Source organism: Rhopilema esculentum, chromosome 9 (genome assembly GCF_057945365.1).
Source record: "Rhopilema esculentum isolate cy_ngs chromosome 9, ASM5794536v1, whole genome shotgun sequence".
Taxonomy (NCBI): Eukaryota; Metazoa; Cnidaria; class Scyphozoa; order Rhizostomeae; family Rhizostomatidae; genus Rhopilema; species Rhopilema esculentum.
Window position 1 is genome coordinate 1,519,050 of NC_142823.1, and position 20,295 is coordinate 1,539,344.

Below are 20,295 nucleotides of genomic sequence, written 5' to 3' on the forward strand. Positions count from 1 at the left end.
ATTTAAACAATAACATTTGAGTCACCAAAATGCGCTTTTTATTCAAATCGTTACAGGGAAATTGATACAACTTGCAACTGGCCAATTCAAATGGCACAATAAGCACTGTCCGCAAATGCAAAAATTTTAACAATTTGAAGCATTCCCAGCTGAAAGCCCTTGAGATAGACATCTGGAAATGATCTTTGTAATTGAAACCAAAGAATTTGATATCGATCTTTTTGTAGAGCAAAACTGCAAAATCTCTTGCATTGTAAGTCAAAACATCAACATGTTATGGCAGATCAGATTTATTTCAATTAAAAAAAAAATTCCCAGCTACATAAAATTAAGGAATACTGTGTTGGTGTTACTGGTTTTCTACATATGTTGTTAAACGACCTGCTTTTGAGCACAGCAGAACTGTTTTGAGACCGGCCTATTTGGGATAACATCATAACCACATCAGGATAAACATAAAATCTAAATCAAAGTGAGCCCAGTCACACCTTTTGCGTCTTTTACAGTGGGAGAACCCTCGAAGGGTATGCCTTCAATCGAGCAGATGCCATTGTCGAAGTTAGGCCCTTCAAGACCCTCATCTTTGCACAGCTTTGTCAATATTTGAGATGGCTTTTGTGGATCTCGCCATTTTGCATAGCCATGTCTAAAGAAAGATTTCGCAAATTAATCTGGCAGCCAGATTGATTTCGTATATCTAATGTACAACGTAAATAGACGGTATGAAAAAACTGGTAAAAATAGCACAAGAAGAGATTATGGATAGATTAATTGACATAGACTGAGAATATAGGCACAAATCAGCCAGATATAACACATCACAATCACACAGACCAAGGTCAAGACATCAGTATCTCAACGAAACACGCAAGTATCACAAAGAAACATTGGGGAGGAAAAAACTGACGCTTGTGGCAATTCTTAGGTAATGAGATTTTCTTTAGAATTTCTTATATTCTTATATATGATCGAGGAATCAAACCAGCTTGGAACAAGAATCGCCAAACAGATATCAATAACGTTGTTAGCATCATGATAGAGTGATTTGATTGGCTGCTTTGTTGACCATATGGTAAATCAGAATGTGGCATATCGTTAAGAGAAGCCTGCTATTCAGGAAGGCATCCATTCCATACATATAGGTTTGTGAAATCAAACTATATTGCTTTTAGTTTCTACCATTTGGGCCCTTAAACAAACCTAAAAAGGGGGAAGTTAGAAAAGGAAAAACTTGGATAAGTTAGATATATTGAGCAGCAAGGTGAAGGGAAGGAAAATGTTAATGATTTATTGGATAAGTTGCGTGAATTGGGTAGAGAAACGGAGTGGGAATTGAGACAACAGACTTTATCTATTACGAACTTTAAGACATTTGAAAAAAGCAAAGAGCGGCGAAAAGAAAACATATCAAAGCATTTTTCTTTCCACATTCCGCAGAGTGTCAACATCAGATAATGGCCGAAATGTAAGCGGTAATTTAATCCCATGCCTGGATAGGAAGTGATGGGAAAAAAGATAGACGCATTTGGACCTTGCTTTATGATTTAAAATTGTCGTCACTACACGTTTTCGACCAAATGTTGAATAAGGCCTAATCGCCTTGCATTTAGGAATTCTGGTTTTTGCAAATACGTCGTAGTCGCTATCTTTCAAAACAGTCCGTGTCTGATTTGATGAAAAGGTGCATGAAATGTGATTTCAAGCTTTCACGTTTCCTGCACGGTCACACAATCTCTAAATTGAGAGCAAATACTGTTTGCATGAAGCGTGCAATCCGGAATGGGGGATCCGGAATGGAGAATCAGGAATGGTGAGTCCGGAATGGTGAGTCCGGAATGAGGAATCCGGAATGAGGAATCCGGCATTGGGGAATCCGGCACGGGGAAGCCGGATTCCGTATCTCAAAGATAGCCCACTTTAGTTATCAAAAACTGTTAAGACGTACGTGACATAATCTTTCTGCAAACCACAAGACGCTCTATGTTTGCTGTAGAACCGATTTTCAATATCGACTTTGGTCTCGCCAATAAGGTCGTCGCCACTCATAAGATCCCAGTCATAAACCTGCACTGTCAGCATATTATCAAATGGCAGCACTGATTTGAATTCGAAAACCCTGCGAGGAGATAAAACATAAATTGTCAGCAACTTTATAAACTAAAGGAGGGTTTGGTATGCTAATTACGGCCCCTCGTGGCTTTTTTTAAAAACTTGTGTTACGCGTAGCTTGCGTACATGCGTTATTTTGTTGCGGAGGAGAAGGGAAACGCTTTTAAAGGGAGAAGCAACTACTTTCTCCTCCGCAACATCATTTTGAAACAGATCTTTAAAGGTACGGTATATATTGAGAGAACAATCTGTTGGGTCTCTTTTACCCTACGTAATTCATATATGAAACAGGACGGTTCTAAGCTACTGCACTGGGTTTCATTCTAATTGCGATCACCAGCAAACTATATCGCTTCTTTTATTAACACTATATACAAATATGAAAGGAATCCGAAGTCTTTAGAGACAACTGTCAAAAAAGCCACAGAAACCCATTCGCTGGAAGACAAACATGTGATTAATAACAGTATATTTCCATTTAAGAAAAGCCAGAGTAATTATTTGGTTAGCAAAGACTTGAGCACTGATTTTCCAAAATTGCTTTTTACGCAAAATTTCGAAATTAAAGTCAGCCAGAGAAAAGTATTCGAGGATTAAGCATGTACACAAAGTGGGATGTTTTTCTGCAAAATTTTAAAAAATGGTGCTTTGAAGACAAAGGTTCTCAAGATTGTGAATCACAACTAGAATATTTGACGGCATTTTTGAAGAGGAAATCTGGCGTGCTTTGAGTAAACTTTTAATGAATGAGTTAATGGGAAGGACTAAATAGTCAGAAAAAGTTCAGCACCACCCGAAGAGCATAGATTAAAAAAGTTCAGCACCACCCGAGGAGTTTCAGATTGTGGTTGCAAAGAATATGAAGATATAATATATAATGTTTGTGATTGGAATGACTTAACAGTCTTAATGACTTAAACAAAAAATGTCCCTTTAAGTAACTTTCCTAATTGGATCAGGCAATTACAGAAACACCTTTAAGGAGGCTCACCTCCCAAACTCGGGTGAAAGTTGCTTTGAGACATAGTTGTCTCTGTCTTTAATGCTTTTCTTGCCAACTTGAACAACAAGATAAGGATCGGCCTAGAAGTATTAAAAAAAGACTAGAGTTGAATATCAGTAAGACAGCTCTTGGATATTTCAAGATTTCATGTATGAATGCTGGTTGAGTGATAATGTCGATGGTGAGGAACAGCTCGGATTAGCTTTAAACAGCAAAAGTTACCACTCATGGGTTAATAACCGCGATTGCCTACAGATAATACTTTGTTAGATACCTTATGCATCTGTTAGAGTAGCCAGTCGATTAAAAATTGAGATTGAGACTGCTGAACAAAATCTTAAAATATCTGGTAAAGAAAATGTAGCAAATAAAATGACTTAAACTTCGATTGATGGCAAAAGAATATCGTTCATTTTGTTTTGTATTCATACTACGTAAAGGTAATCATATTGTGATATACTACCTTTCCATTGGGATCAGTGGGGTGTAGATTTAGGCACTGTAAACAAAAGCAAAAACTAAATTGAAGTACAAACAAATTGAGAAAAATATGCTCCCAAAAGATTGATGGCTTTTTCAAAAGATTAATGGTTATCAAATAATATGAAGTGTAGTAACACGTTCTATACACCAAATAGCGTAACACATCATTTCACAATACAATAATAATATAATATTACAAATACAAAATATACTACACACTTACCCTTATGACGTAGACACGAACTAGCACTTTGATCGGTTCATTACTTGGCAGCTTATAAAATGTTCCTTTAGGATCTTCAGGGTCAAAGCCTTTAGGCAGAGGGTGCTTCCAGACACGAATATTTCCCTGATAATAAAACAATTAATTAGAAAAACTATAATCAAAACGATCAACCTTCGAATTAAAAAAAGTTTCTAATAGTTGACTGATGGTTTGATATTGCTAGGTGTTGATAGGGGATGGATAGCAGGAAGGGTTTGGGGGGTTTAATCAGTAAAAGGGGTACATATGATGTCAGATCACTGTTTTATTGTTAATTCCTGCATGTAGAGAAAGATGGGGGAGGGTTAAGTCTAAAGTATTTTATTTCGCTCAAAAGACGTACTGTTTATTAAGTTCATTGTAGGTGATTTATTCAGTTTACAAAGAGAGCTTTACTTTTTCCAACTTATATCATGTTCTTAACAATGTATCTAGTTTTCAATGTATCAATGTATCTAGTCTTCTGTGTTTTTAACAATCAAACTAATATATTTTCATTCTGGTACTAGATTTATTTGCTAACTATATTATCGTTATTCTGGATAAAGAACCACACGCAACGTACATATTTAATTGGATTTATCTAGTTATCAACTACAAAACACGCAGAAAGACGTTAAAAACAGATAAAGACTCACAAAAAAGTTAAAACCCGGTGCACGCAAAGATCAAAATGGAATCAATACTTGGATAATTATAAACATCAGATGAAGACTACAGATGAAGACTAATTTATTTTTATGAATGAGCAAAAAACACCTAGCCTCTGTTCCAGACCCCTAATTTGAAAGAAGAGGTCTGGAGCACAAGCAGATACCATCCTGTTTGTCGCTTGCTTTACAACATCATTCTTTAATTAATCAAGGAAAACAGAAGTCTGAGGTTATGACAATTCCTGAAGTGCCAAAGGGGAATCGCCGTTAATAAGGAAGCGAATGCTGAAACCATATGAAGTTCTCTGCACATTTAGAGATGCATTTCCATGAAGACAATAAAAGACCTCATTGAAATAAAAACATCTCCTCGCTTAATCATGTCTTGTTTTAAAACGGAGGTCATTCATGAAAAGTAGTAACTAATTGGCAAAAGACAGCTGAAAAACCTTGAATTTTCCACTGAACCTCCGCTCTTCGTCATCTTCATCGTCTGTCTTTTTGCCTCTAAGTAAACTGAATGTTGTCATGAAATCATTGAAGGCGCCAAATTCATCAATATCCTCTAGTTCCGTTTCGTAGACCTACGAAACAATGATCAATCAATAATCAGTTTAAATCAATCGATTACTCCAACGGGCTTTTAAGGCAGAAAGCAGTTTTCATACATAAGTGTGAAAGAAAGCACATCTGCCTCTCAATCATTTAAAGAACGTTTTGGTAACGTGAAATAGTGCGGGGAAATAGTTAACGAGATATACGAAAGTGAACAAAAACCACAACCTGACCATGTCTTTTTATGTTTTAAGAAAGATTTTAAAAGTTCTAGAATATTTGCCCGTGGAAAGATAAAGCGTTTTCTGGCTAGGATTTGATATGACATCCATTGGCTCAATGCTCATTTGCTGAGAATAACGTATAGAGTTTAATGAGCTGTTTTCAACATTATGCCTTGCAGCAATATTAGAGGGAAATAAAGAAAATACACGTGATGGGAAACATGCCCAAATCGAGGCATGTGTCACTGTGTCTTTAAAAGGTCCTTTTTTGGAGAAGCCCATTCTAGGGTAATCTACCCATCCCCCTACAGCAAGCCCTGCCTTACCCTCCCCCCCCCCACAGCAAGCCCTGTCTTACACAATTCTTCTGGATAAGTAGATTTGATACAAATACAGGGAATAACAAACAAACAAATCAAATATTTCTAAATAACGTCATACGGCTTGATAAAAAACAAAAGATGGAGGATGATAAGAATACTGTTCATCTCTTTCAAAACTGTAACAGCAAAGATTTTAAAGAAACAGCAATCCAAAGGTTAGTAATGCAAAAGGACTTGGACTGAAATTTCATCGGTTTAGTATAAAGCCAAAAAAAATTAATGCTGGGCAAATAAAATCAGTGAATTTACAAATATTTATGGTATGAGCAATTCTATGAGTCCAATTAAAGGAGCTTAAAAACACAACATAAATATTGATAAATAAAAATTCAGAAGAACAGTTTATATTTGAATAAAAAATGATAAAAACGTTTATGTTCGACGTTAAAAGACAAGCCTACATAAAGTAATATAGCTAAACTGATTACAGAAATGTATAGTGCAAGAGAGCCAATGTTTACAGAACAATCAAATTACCGCTGCCGTGATGAGGTTTAGCTCTAATTTCAATTGAGGTCATTACATTATGTGCAGCTGTTTAAACGAAGTAATTTCATGAAATCAACAGCAGGGGGAGGATAAGCATCATATCACTCAATGAATGATTCTGCAAGTGATTGCTGACAGTGGTGGTGGTAGTGATAAGGAATAATTGTGATGATGAAGGCGATGAGGGTGATTGCGATAGCGATGTGACAGTGATTGACAGTAATGGTGATATTGGAGGTGATGATGATGATTGCGATAGTGATGGGATAGTGATTGACAGTAATGGTGATATGTGAGGTGATGAGGGTGATTGCGATAGCGATGTGACAGTGATTGACAGTGATGGTGATATTGGAGGTGATGAGCATGATTGCGATAGCAATGTGACAGTGATTGACAGTGATGGTGATATTGGAGGTGATGAGGATGATTGCGATAGTGATGGGATAATGATTGACAATGATGATGATTGCGATAGTGATATGATGATTACGATTGGATTATGAAGAAAAGCATGGTAATGACTGAATTTATGATATGATGATTATGATGACTACAGTGATGATTCACGTTAACAAATCCTAATTACATTCTGCCTTAGAAAGTGTTGAGCCCCCCGTTGCATTGTGATCAGTTCGCTTAAAGGCGGCGTGAAAAATAAATCTCGGATAATCAACTTTAAAAAGAATCTTGATTTTGACATTACAGATGCAGAATTGATGAGCAGTGGCAGTAAAATTTGCAGCCATTCGAGAAGGCATTATGCGACGAAGAAATGACGTGATTATGACAAAGAGTTGAAGGCAGAAACTAGAAGTTGAAGCAAAGTAACTTGATTTCACTGAAGTTTCATTCCGCAACCGAGGCAATGAAAAAACAACGTACAAAGGAGAGGAGAGACTTTCAAGGTTTTGCGAAGGTATCTTGCAATTTTTAGGAATTACTGAAAAAAATAGCATACAATGGCATTAAACATTTTAAGAAGGCCAATGAGATGTTGATATATCGTTTGTGTTGAAACGATCACAGGAACTTCAGAGGTAGTCATAAAAAACACTGTATCAAAATTGAGCTTTACTTCTGAAAACATTGGAGCATGGCGTTAGAAGCTGTCGCATTCATAATCATAGGACTGGTAGCGGTTGTTTTGAACAGTGTCGAGATCCACTTTACATCGAAGAAAATGCATGTGCTAAAACCGCACGACCAGCTCGTGTTGAGTTTGGCCTGCAGTGATTTGTTGAATGGCCTATATTCAATTACCTTTGGCATTTATGGCCTCACTGTGCAGGGTAACATAGACAGGGACGTGGTGTTGCTCGTAGCCGCATTCAACTTCACATCACTCAATCTACTGGCAATTGGATACGACAGATTCGTCGCGATCCGTTTCCCAATCAAACATCACATGAAACTCACAAAAAAACGCATGAAAATTGTTATTCTGGTGATGTGGTTTGGTTTACTGGTCTTCGTCATATTAATCCCAGTGATTTTAGCAATGGCCGGCATAGCATCAACTGTTGCAATTGGGTACCTTGCATGGCTTGCCAAAGATTGGACAATATGGTTTGGATCGACAATGACTGCATATTACACTGCGATAATCATCATAACTCTAAAAAGACGCGCTAAATTAAACAACCAATCATCGTTGGTCGAAGCACGTGCTACAAAACGCGAAATCACCCTTATATGGATATGCATCTTTAGCTTCGGGTACTACATTGCGTCAGCATTTCCATTCACTATTCATCTGATGATTACATTTAAGCCTTCGTTGGGCCTAGCATGCCTGCTGTTGACAAATACAATAGTGAACCCGATTGTTTATCTCGTCAAGGCACATAAAGATGATCGGCAGAGAAGCCAAGTTGAGGCCACAATGTCAATAAACAAAGAATCTGCACGACCTTAAAAATTTTTATACACCTCTAGAGCATTCTCATCTGATTTCGGCATTGATGAGGGTCGATATCGTTTTAGAGGCAGCCAGGCATTTCAAGACACAAACAAAATGACTGGCAAATAAAAAAACATAACTTTGAAGTTAAAATAAAATTGTACGTAGAAAGAAAGAGAGAAGTAAAAATTGTTACCTGACATTGTACGACACGCAGTCAAGTAAATATATATATACATATGGAACAAAAGAATACATAGCAATAAACCAATCAAGTAATGAGTTGTGATTTAGACCAATCAGATTTGCAGACAGATACCTGGCATTTGTCACATGCAAGGACACGAATCGGCAATATTCTACTTTTATCGTCCGTTTCAGCCATTTGAATTATCGGATTTTGAGCTGACATTTTGAAGGTTTTGTTTTGAATATGACCAGACGCGTGATGCACCATACATTCCAAAGCAAACGTCACCTACTGCTCTTTGCACCTTAGCGTCACCTACCTTTGAAAGTATTGTAGCCAGAAATTGCCAAGGAACCAGAAATTGAGTTGCCAAAACGCAAACAATCTTGCCCAAGCAAAACAGTAAAAATGAAACTTTTGATATCGCAGAGTCAACATATCCTCGAACGGTTTCATCGTTTCGCAAAAATTCAGTGTGGCTCCTGTTTCGTTTCTTCGAACCCGGCAACTCCAAAGGAGACCCCAGCTCACATTTCGCTTAACATAATCTTCTAGCTTTACCTGTCAGGGACTTCACTTACCGTGAGCCTCGGGACGTCAGATTTTTCTGGCTTCTTCCCGCCAGTCACTTCATTCCCTTTCTTCTTCTTCTTCCTACTTTTCGTGTTCGCTTCTTCCATGTCTCGCAATGTCTCGTAAAATCTCGTCCACCAATCCAGGATTTCTTCGTCTTTATCAGCTTCCTCTTTCCTTCTCTTTTTTTTCGGCTCTTCCTAGAAAAAACACTTTCAGCTTATAAATCTGAAACAAATTAAGACAGTTGAGACAAATGCAAAGGAACAAAAAATTCCTTCCACACTGTTCCTGTCAGACTAATTCTAAAATCCTTGTAAATTTCTGTCATGTGCTGCTGCATTTGTAGCACTCCATCGCTATTGGCATCAAGTTCTTTCTTAGTTCTAATCGTTTTCAAAACGTAAATGAAATAAAAACTAGCATTTATGTAATGCAGCCTTTAGTTTGATTTTTCAAAGGAATGCAAGGTGGTGGGGAGCGTATTGACTGTGGCTATGAAAGCAAACTTCAATGTGAACCATTTGTGAGAGATTCGCCTGCCGCTGGTTTTTATAAGCCCTTTTTGATCCAAAAAGGCCTAAAACCATCAAAAGGATAAAATTTAGAGGAATTGCGAACCTCTGGGGGCTTTTCTTCTCCATCTGGGATTTCGATTAATATTCCTGCCCCAGGAGCACGGTCATCATCCATGTCGTCACCTGGAACAGCAAAACGTTGAAAATCATTTGAAACTCGTTGAAATTCATACATTGTATTGAAAGACGGTCTTTTAATATCTTGACCGACTACACTAAACTAACAAACAGTCTCTAAATTTTGTTGAATCTACTTAAAATACCTGCTTAAATTGCTTGAGCACCCAACACCCAACAGCTGCAGTTTTATTCAGATTTCCTGAAAATAACCACTTCCGCTAACTTACCCTGTTCCGCTAATTTAACTTCCCTTCCACTAATTAACCTCCTCCCTTTAACTGATTAACCCCCTCCTTTCAGCTAACTAACCGCATCCCTCCAGCTAACTAGCCCCCCTCCCCTAACTTGACGACATTCGCTACCTCAACGCCCCTTCCCACTAATTGACCTCCTCCCTTCAGCTAACTAGCCCCCTTTCTGCAGTTATCTAGACCCCCACTTCCGCTAACATACCCCTGAACACTATGCTGATCGCGTAATTTGACAACACGATTCCTGAGCTCATACGTCATGTGTCGTAGAAACCTACATCATTACAATAGGAGACGGCGATTGTTAAATGAAAATTCATAAACTGATTTTAGGATTCTTTTTGGCAGTAAATGCAGTTCAGAGTTCAGCTTGATAGATGTTTAAAACGAGTGCATCCAGTGATTTAACAGATTTTGGTTGATACTTCCCCAACATACCTTTAGCTTTAGGGTCCACGACTTCTTCTCCCTTTTTGACAAAGGTTTTATTATCTCTAAAGTACTTGTGTAGAGTATCAATAATATGTGTCCCGACCAACACCCGTCTACCAAACGCACGTATATCGTGGACACGTATCGTCACCGGGGGTATGTATTTCTTATTATCTGGAAGATCCTAAAAGAAGAATGACGCGTTTAAGTGACGAGTTATTTTGTCATATTGCTCAAGCATACGGCAGATTAAGTTATTAAGCATGGTAGCAACATAACTGACAGATGGGATAATTGTCACTTTGAATTTAATAACTCATGTTTCATATTTTATTTAAATCGAATTACAAATGACAGACTCATGGAAACTGATTTTAAAGAGAAATGAGAAATAATTGAAACTCTCGATTCTTGTAACAGAGATATAAGCCTCTGTTACAAGAGAGATTTAACAGATGTAACAGAGAGATTTAATAGAAATAAATACATCTGCAAAAAGGGTGAAAGATCTTTACATATACATCAACAACAAAACTTTGCTATATTTCCATTCAGTTAAAACTTAGTTATCGTTTCAGTTATTTTCATTCTATAAATTAAATATTTCGCAAATATATGTCAAAATCCTGAAAAAATATGTTGAAAAATCCTTTAAAGATCACAAAAGAGGACGCTACCTAATACTATTGACAAGAATAACAAAGACTGGCCAGAAAATATAGTTAAGCCTAAAACAAAAAATAAAGTTTGACCTCAAATGAAGACAAATATAAAACGATCTTAAAAAGCATTTTGCCAGAGCAAAACAACTTGAAAATCTTACCACGTCAAATAGGACAACCGGATTATCAAAATTAGGATTCTTGCTAGCACTCTTGCAGATCGTGGATTCCATGAAAGTCTTCTCGTTGCCTTCTTTGTCTTTTGTCGGGTAACAGCAATCGATGTCAACACGTGGCCGGTTTATGCTCATCAGCTGGGCCCTCTTCATTTCTCTAACACCCCAAAATATAACCTACGAAAAACGTAAATCTAAAGAGCCTCTTGATAGTTTTAAAAATCCTAAAAGATTGAACAAAATTGTCAAACACAGCATCTTTTATAGGCTCGTGATCTAATTGCAAAAGGCATTCAAATCTATGGACACTGGAATGGAAACCTCCTTACTTCTGAGATATTCCTTGGAGTTCCAAAAGATCCATACTAAGTTCTCTGCTTCTAGTTGATTCATTTCCAGTGATTTTTAATGAAAAGACTTGAAAGAAATATTATCTGTTTTCACTGAAGACAGAAGTTCATTGCAAAAATGAATTCTGAAACTTGTTCAATGTAACGGATAAACTATTTCCATTGTAGTTCCACAAGTCTTGCTTTAAGTCCTCGACTGTTCACTGATCAAACGATCAAAATGTGTATATTTTTAGATCTTGAAATAAAATTTCAGAAGATGAAAGTTGATAAATGGTTGGAATCAACCAATATGTATTTCTTATATAAGCAGTGCAACTTTCTGAAAGAAATCTCACTGACCTCGACACGATGTTTTGTCATCACAGGCCGGATTTCATCTGGAACGGGCCTTTTCAGCAAATCGTCCTTGTTTTCCTCAGGAGGATCAACCGGAAGGTGTTCCGGCAGAGTATGTTCATTTACCTACGGCGAGATTTCAGTTATTTGTACTTGAAAGGTTAACAAACTTCTTGAAACTGATAAAAACAGTGTGATGCCACTAAACATTTTATTGTCACGGCCACCGAGAAGGGGAGCCAGGGAGCAAATTGCACCAGAACCTTGGAGTCTAGAGGCCCTAATAAAGTAATGAATTCCATCTTAAAAATTGTATTAATGAGACGTAACAAAAGTATGTCTAAAAAATAGTAGAACATTTTAAACGACTGCACAAAAATAACTACAAAAAATATTTTAAAATGTATTTTAGGTTAAGAAAGGGGGCGTGGTTGCAACAATTTTACAGGTCTAGGCCTAGTAGAGGTAGCCTCCAAACAAAGGCTGATTGGTACGTAATCAGAAATCACAAAAATCAATTGATATGATAGTGAAACTCACGTGAAACATTTCAAATGCAGCCAGGAGTTCCCCTGCTTTTGTGTCTCCGCGATAGATCGGAAACCATTGCAGCACTGGTGGGAAAAATGGCCTTTCGTAAGGCTCCTCAGCACCTTTGACGACAGGCTTCGCAAGTGCACGGCCTATGAATTCAATACTACCCTGAAAAATAAAGGAAAACTGTTTATAAAAGTGGACAGTCGGGAAGACGAAATAGCGAATTTTGTGGTACAGTCACGCAGCCTCAATTACCCCAACAGAAATTTTTTTTTACCGTAAGCTGAGCAATACAGAGTGATACCACACAATTTATTGTCAGGGCAACCGAGAAGGGGACCAAGGAGCAAATTGCACCAGGACGTTTGAGTCTAGAGGCCCTAATAAAGTAGTGAATTCCATTTAAAGAATGACATTAATTAGACGTAATAAAAGTATGTTTAAAAATAGTAAAACATTTTAAACGAATACACGAAAAGACTTTTTCTAGTATAAAAAGCATTGCTCAAGTACCTCCTCAAATCGGACACCTTTCCTTCTTAAAATTAACAGTAATCCCAATGCTATTTGTACTCGCTATATGGAGGCTCTAACGTGTAAAGGAGGCCTGATGTGATAAAACGAGGCGACCAAGACGAAACTCTGTTGTTATTAAGGGAAGCTTAAGTCACCTGATGTCAAAAAATATTTTTACAAAAAGTAAAAAGCAGACAAATTGGATATGAAACTAAAATATGTTATACGTTAGAATTTGAGGTCCTTTATATGCAAAAACAAAAATAACTTACACTTCCAATAAGTTCTTTGTCCATGTCAAAAATTTCAATAACAATAACAGGGGGATTTACGGCAAACTCCTCTGGTTCACCCCAGAACTCGATGTCTTCAAATTTGAGCATAGTATCCCACGTTGGGCTCCTCGTATTTTCAATGACATGTGTTTCCAGGGCTTGGTTTGTCACGATAACCCTTGCGAAAGCATCTAGCAGATGAATCAAAATGAGGCACATCAAATATGGTAGTTCATCTAAACATCAAGAAAAATGCAAACAAGAAGACAATTTTGTCACTTTCAATTCAAATACTACACTTAGACACTGCCAAAGTTTTTCGGTTGACTGTGCGAAGAAAACCTAATAAAACTGACATTACATCATCAATCTACAAAAATTATCCAGCATCTTTGATATTTGCCTACAGCAAAAATCTTATGCTTTGGGATCCACAGATCTGAGACAATTGTCACAAAACATACTTCGCAGTCAGTGATGGCAAAGTCTCTAGTGTGCGCTAGGCCTAGATTTCATATTTCCAGTGTTGTCTATGAACAGCTTGGTTCTTAATTCATAAGCTACGAACCCTAATGCAAGCAGGTTGATTAACAAAAATAATTTACCAGATAATCCTGACTCATCACTTCCAATTAAACTTCTTGCTTGGTAAATATGGGCACGAACAATAAACTTTTGTTTGGCTAAAAGATGAAAAACCCAACTGAGAATTACTTTGTGTTCTTCAAATGCTGCATTAAGTTGTTCTACCTCCTATCGTTTGCAGAAGCTAATTACGTGGATTCAATGGTTTTATAGAATGGGTGATTTATCATAGACGTGAAGAAAAACCCGCCCAGCTCCGGACTGAGGAAATTCATGTCCAGATGCGGACTGAAAATCACGTGACAGGAGAAATGGCTTTGACCAATCAGCGCCTACTAGTTATATTAAATTGTATAGATGTTGCTTTAAACTGAAAAGATATTAAATTATACAGATCTTTCATCATTATTGCATAGAGATCAATTATCTTCCATCATTTGTCATCCTAATTTTTACGTTTTATCATCAAAATGATACCACTGTCATTGTAAAGAAGTTGCAAAGCTCAAGCATCATTGTTACAAAATGTTGTACAGCTATTGCATAGAATTTGCATGCTAGCATACCATTTGTATGGTTTTCTTAAATGTCTGTAACGGAACTTAAAGATCTCGAGCATTGAATATCTGCCAATATGATATATAGCGTTGTAAATTTGAGGCTACCGGGCGGTAGTTTCTTTAATGGCCGCTAGGGATATACTTATAGGAAAAATTCCTATATAAGTAATCTTTCAAAAATACAAACCATTGTAAATGAGTTCCTTTGGAGGAACAAAGAAAGCGATATTATCATCCTCCTGAAGGGAAAAAACAGTATTTCTATGATGTAAGGAATAAAGATTGAACAAAAGAGGAATTTCGGGAATTATCTGGCTTAGGCACAACCAGAGGCAATATAAAGATTTCTTGTACTGCATTTTTACAAGTTAAAAGAAGATTTTTGCTTAACAGTAACTGGTTTAAATGTACAACAATAGTAGTATGAAAACTTTTAATAAAATTTATGTTTACTCTTATCATCTTTAATTGCAAGTCTGATTGTAAAATATTTTTTTCAATTATAAAAAGTTTGAAATATAATTCTTCTAAATATAACTCAAAAATGAAACTTAGTTCTGATTAAAAATCATATCAGGCCTTCTGTTTCAAAACAAATTGAAAACAGTTTTTAAGAGCATAAAAACTAAACCAAAACTAAACAAAATCAAGGAATTGTTTCCGTACATCTTGATACCCAGTTGGCACGTCCTTCATAAACATCCCTGGGTATTTATTTGGCAGCCCAAGCCATAGTCTAACTTCGATTTTCGCCTGAATCGCCCAGCCCTTTTCACCGTGGCCTCGCTTACCAGGCAGCTGAAATAGCAGAAAAGGAGGTTAGTCTGAACATAGTTAAACGAAGGATTGATAAAAGAAACAAATAAGGAGACCAGGACAAATCTATCACGTAAAAAAGGAGATTATCAAAACAACTTTAAGAATTAGTCTTCATAATGGATGACATTGAATACCTTTACGACAGCTAGAAAACTTGGTCAACTTTTGGGGTCCTATTCTATGAGTTCTATTCTATGGAAAAAATGATTGCAATCCACAAATTCCATAATACAAATATTTGCATGGCTGAACTAGTAATACAAAAATTGGCACAGATACAAAATATGATACCATACCCGCTAATCACTCTACATAATAATCTCAAAGATAGAAGCAAATTTAATCAACAATAAAAAATGTTAAACTTTTCAAGCTATCCACTTACTCGCAAGAATATAGTCTGCACTCTTCCCGAGTTAGTCCCGCGCTCAAAATCCAATTTCGAGAACATAACATCACTTGCTGGTATTCGCGTGTATGCAACGCGCTTGCCTCCGCTTAACATCCATATGAAAATGTCTGGAAGAGTTTGCTGTGGCTGAAATAAAATTTCAAAGGCAATGAAATCACTGCCTTTTAAAGCAGAATTCATAAGCGTGCAAGAATATTTTACAGATTACACTGACATTCTAACTGACTTATCGGGGGAAAGACTGATTTTTTGCAGACAAAGTTAAAAATGAAAACTAATTTCCAATTTCCCATCACGCTTTCTTTTTATCATACATCATGTATTAAATACATTCTGCCCGGCACAGAGTGTAAACGATGGATAACGATCAAAAGCAATGTATATCCAGATGCAGGTTAAAAGTCACGTGAGCAAAAGAATGGCTCGTTTGATCGGTTCCTTAGAACGTCAATCTATTACAAGTTTTCATTCTATTTTTTTCTGATAAAGTATCCATACAGAGATTAGGCCAAGAGAGATACTTCAAGAGATTTCTCAAAGCACGTGGCAAACACCAACCTCGTGCACAACTTGCTTGAGTTTTCTCAACACTCCCTGGATTTTCTGGACGAATTCTTGAACAAGAGCCGGGTTCTCATTCAATGGATTCATCCTCATACATCCTTCTGCAACTTTTGCAGCCGTCATTGAAAGACTTTTCTGGAAAAAAAGTATAAGGTGACTCTCAGTGATGCTGACGCAAACGATTATCAAATAAGAGTTTATCAAACTACTCCAGTCCTGGATCTGTTAATATAGGTTACACAACTAAGCGGAATTGGTGTCGGGCAAAGAAATATCTTGATATGCCTTCATAATTTGCATTTCCCTTCTCCTAAGCATTTTTCCTAAAAAATCTGTGCCCTCTCTCTCTCTCTTCCTTCTTTTTGAATATCTAAATATTAAATATGTACATTAAAAAGACGCATTGGGGCTCATGAGTTTACTGCTGTAATAGCTCAACCATAATGAAAAAGTCTTGGCCTATCTAAAAGTGCTGTAATGTCTTAATTAAAACAGAAGGATCTTTAAAGAAATAACATGGAAACAGATTAAATTTGGAACAGGCACACATACATAAAGCTTCAATATTGGAGATAATCTAGCTAAAAAAATATACGAAAATACAAAAAGCAGTAATGATGTAAAATAAACCTCACCGATCCTGAATCAGGTAAATAACAATTAATTACAAAAGGCAGAGATATAGAAAAAGGAGCTATTGAAGAGAAAAAGAAAATTTCAGGTCCTTATTAAAAAACGAATTTAAATTGAAGCTCCTAGTTTAAAGATGAATTATTAACTTAAATAATTGAATTTAAATTAAATAACATATCTACGAAAAGCAATTTCGATTTAGGCTTCAAATTTAGAAATAGCCAACAAAACACTAGAAGTAGCAAGCTATAAAAATTACGGCAAACAGGAGGTCATACCACTTCAATAACGCAGATTCGCATTCGCTCTTTATCCAAGGGGTTTTTGCCAAGATAAATTCCAGTCTTTTTGCCATCATATAGCTCAATGAATAGACTACAAAAACCAACATCAAAATTTATAACCAATTAAGCTGATTCCACCTTAGGCTAGATAGCGGCACCTTAAGCCATACCTTTTATTTTAGGATTTCAAGATACCTTTGAAGATCTTGAGTTCTATGCATAAACGTTGCATTGCATATTAACAATATGATGCATAGACAAAATTTCAAAATACCTTAAAAGAAAAGAAATAGTAAATTTTAAAGCAAGAATACAACAAGTGTCTATTTTGGCTTAGGTTTATTTAACTTAAACGAATAAATAAGAATTTGGTTCTTTGACGAAACGAAGTAATTGAAATAAAATGGCCGTTCGTTTTGCAAATTTTCTAAAAGGGATTCCAGATACCCTAAGGATGTGGCTTTTCCAAACCCAACAAAATAAGTAACGTAATTGTGATAGCTTTTGGAGTATTCGCTGCTGTCATATGAGCAAAGCATCTCATCATTGTTGTTACCATGCTTTTTTACTTAAAAAGATCTTTAATCGCCATAATTTTTACCTGCACATATGGACAATGTCCCCCATGAACCTTTTTAATAATCTATACGTTCCTTTCAACTCCAAACGGATACGTTCAACCAATTCCTCGAGATTCTCCTCCTAAAATGAAAATCAATGAAAGCATAAGCATTATGGAACCCGGACGAATTGATTGACAACAGTTTCAACGACATGTGACAATCATAATCAAAGTTTTAGAAGCTCACTACGCATAACTGTTAAACCTGTTTCTTCACTGACTTCCTCGCTAAGAAAGAATTATAAAACGCACTGCAAAATAATGCGACAGATCGTCATGAAGGATTTTAAAGGATTTCAACCAAACATAACTTATAAGCAAGTCTCGTTCTATTGCAAAATGCAATACAAAATCCAAAAACATCAAAGGCTGCAGAGTTAGCAGCAGTGACGCAGGATGTTGAAAACAAAACAACCTCCACATTCAGGTCAAGCCATTTTTCGAAAGAATTAATCCTTTAGTCAACATTTGGAATACAGCTAGACTTCAAAATCCCCCAAATCTTAGAACCTGGATAGAAACACCAAAGAAAGTTATGAAAATTAAGAAAGTCTGTTTGCAAAATGAGCAACGTGCATACCAAAGTATTGTAGATTTTTTGCAGCATAATTTTGTTGAAAGTTCTCCTTCTCTGGTCCTCAAAATCAAATTTGACGTAAGTACACGGTTTATTGGAACCAAACGGAATTGAGAAGTATTTCTCATTATTTTGACACACTGGGCGAATTGGAGCAGTCATCGTATTGGCCACGACGCCTTTGTTTAATAGAGCATCTTCTTCGTCCTCAATATCCTTTGCGTTGAGTTGCGGTGTGCCAGGTTTTCCGTTTTTCTGTGGAGAAGGTTCCTCTTCAAGGTATACCCCGAATTCACCTTTAAAGGATAAATCACAATAAAATGACAGGAAAATCGCAAATTGCTTTTTTGAACTTCATAGATAACCGAAATGGTGAACTAAATCTTATGTAACACAGAGAAAGTCAAATACGTTCAGATCAGCCACAGTTCTTCAAATTGGGGGCATTCGATATATGACATGTAACGAGAATCAAACTAAGGAATATGCCAACAACTGCAACAACTGCATCTACGTATCATATCGATATAAGTCATATTTCAATTAAAGCCACTTAATCGGCATGAATATATTATCAGAAGAAATAGACACAGTATCTTTTAATACAAATAATGATACAATTTTGCAATGGAACTGAAGGCAACTGCGGTGCAATGAATTGCTAATATGCAAACGCATCAGCTTCAAAATAAAACATCTCAGACTTCGCGTAGCCATGATTCAAGTGGGACAAAAGCCGCAATAAATGCCATAGCGGTCTATATAACCAAATTTTTCTGTAGCCCGAACAAAATTCCTCTATTGTTAATCGACGAAACTCAGATTTTCATCTTAAAAGTATTTTACTCTTTTCCAAAGAATCTTTACTACCGAAATAATGGACGAACATCCTCTATCCACCATGAAAGATATCAAACAACAGAATTCTATCATGGCTTCATGAACTCCGAAATGGTCTGTCAGCATCATGTCAATCAATATCAGCTTCATATGTCAATCAATATCAGTTTCATATGTCAATCAAAATCAGTTTCATATGTCAATCAAAAACAGCATCATGTCTATCAACCTCAGTTTCATATGCCAATCAAAATCAGTTTCATATGTCAATCAATATCAGCTCCATATGTCAGTCAAAAAAACAGCTTCATGTCTATCAACTTCAGCTTCATATGCCAATCTATATTAGCTTCATATGTCAATCGAAATCAGTTTCATATGCCAATCAAAATCAGTTTCATATGTCAATCAAAGTTAGCTTCATATGTCAATCAAAAACAGCTTCATGTCTATCAACCTCAGCTTCATATGCCAATCTATATTAGCTTCATATGTCAATCAAAATCAGTTTCATGTCTATCAACCTCAGTTTCATATGTCAATCAAAATCAGTTTCATATGTCAATGCGTCAAAAAACTCACCAATAGTAACTTCAAATTCAACTGGTTTGTCGCCAAGCTTCTTGGGTATCATACTTGCTTCATAAAACGTAGCAAATAGAAGATGTCCCTCTGTTCTTCCGATAGTTTTCTACAAAAGTAAACGTTTCCTTAGGTTAGTAATTTTACGAAACTTGTAGCTTATCAAAAATAGCTTGGATGAAAGGAAGCCAGTCTAAATGATATAAAAAAGATTCAATATACTTTTATTTTAGACATTATAGCCGATTATCACGATAATATCACCACTGCCAAACTTAGTTCTGGCTACAATCAAATGACCCTCCCGTTTATCCCATTCAGTCATTGACACGTAATCATGCTTCTTCTTTTCTCACTTTCTATTATATCCTATTCACTACCCTATGTTTTTCCGTTTCATTTTTCATCATTTGCTTTCATCTTTACCTCTAAATATCTTCCCTCTTTCTACTTATTCCAAATCTTTATATATATTTTCTTCCCTTACTCCCCTTTTGTTCCCCGACCCGTTCCACCATTCTTCTTCTTATAATTCTGTCCCTAGTTTTTCCATTCCAATGCTGCATCCAATTTGGTGACTTCTTTCATTTCTTTTCTGTTTTAAAATACCCAACCATACATTTCCCTAATGACTCCAATGTGTCTTTCACACGTTTCCGTTTCAGATCCCCTCCATTTCATTTAACATCCCTTTTTGTTCTTCTCTCTCAACTTCAATCCTTGCTCCGAAATATTTCCCAATCGAGCCCCT

At 36.4% G+C, this 20,295-nt stretch overlaps 1 protein-coding gene across 1 annotated transcript in view; it reads right to left on the reverse strand.

The window, feature by feature from the left end:
- LOC135689123 (otoferlin) overlaps positions 1–20,295 on the reverse strand; it is a 48,686-nt gene that overhangs the window by 8,797 nt on the left and 19,594 nt on the right. Inside the window, exons 22-43 of the mRNA XM_065206245.2 lie at positions 19,545–19,653; positions 18,126–18,418; positions 17,525–17,625; positions 16,918–17,014; positions 16,001–16,141; positions 15,416–15,568; positions 14,878–15,009; positions 14,399–14,450; positions 13,672–13,749; positions 13,064–13,257; positions 12,279–12,440; positions 11,742–11,864; positions 11,035–11,226; positions 10,218–10,395; positions 9,452–9,531; positions 8,839–9,030; positions 4,963–5,097; positions 3,819–3,944; positions 3,576–3,611; positions 3,101–3,192; positions 1,946–2,116; positions 489–646 (exon numbers count right to left, since the gene is read on the reverse strand). Coding sequence (XP_065062317.2) covers positions 489–646; positions 1,946–2,116; positions 3,101–3,192; positions 3,576–3,611; positions 3,819–3,944; positions 4,963–5,097; positions 8,839–9,030; positions 9,452–9,531; positions 10,218–10,395; positions 11,035–11,226; positions 11,742–11,864; positions 12,279–12,440; positions 13,064–13,257; positions 13,672–13,749; positions 14,399–14,450; positions 14,878–15,009; positions 15,416–15,568; positions 16,001–16,141; positions 16,918–17,014; positions 17,525–17,625; positions 18,126–18,418; positions 19,545–19,653 — 2,995 coding nt within the window. The remainder of the gene's footprint in view (positions 1–488; positions 647–1,945; positions 2,117–3,100; positions 3,193–3,575; positions 3,612–3,818; positions 3,945–4,962; positions 5,098–8,838; positions 9,031–9,451; positions 9,532–10,217; positions 10,396–11,034; positions 11,227–11,741; positions 11,865–12,278; positions 12,441–13,063; positions 13,258–13,671; positions 13,750–14,398; positions 14,451–14,877; positions 15,010–15,415; positions 15,569–16,000; positions 16,142–16,917; positions 17,015–17,524; positions 17,626–18,125; positions 18,419–19,544; positions 19,654–20,295) is intronic.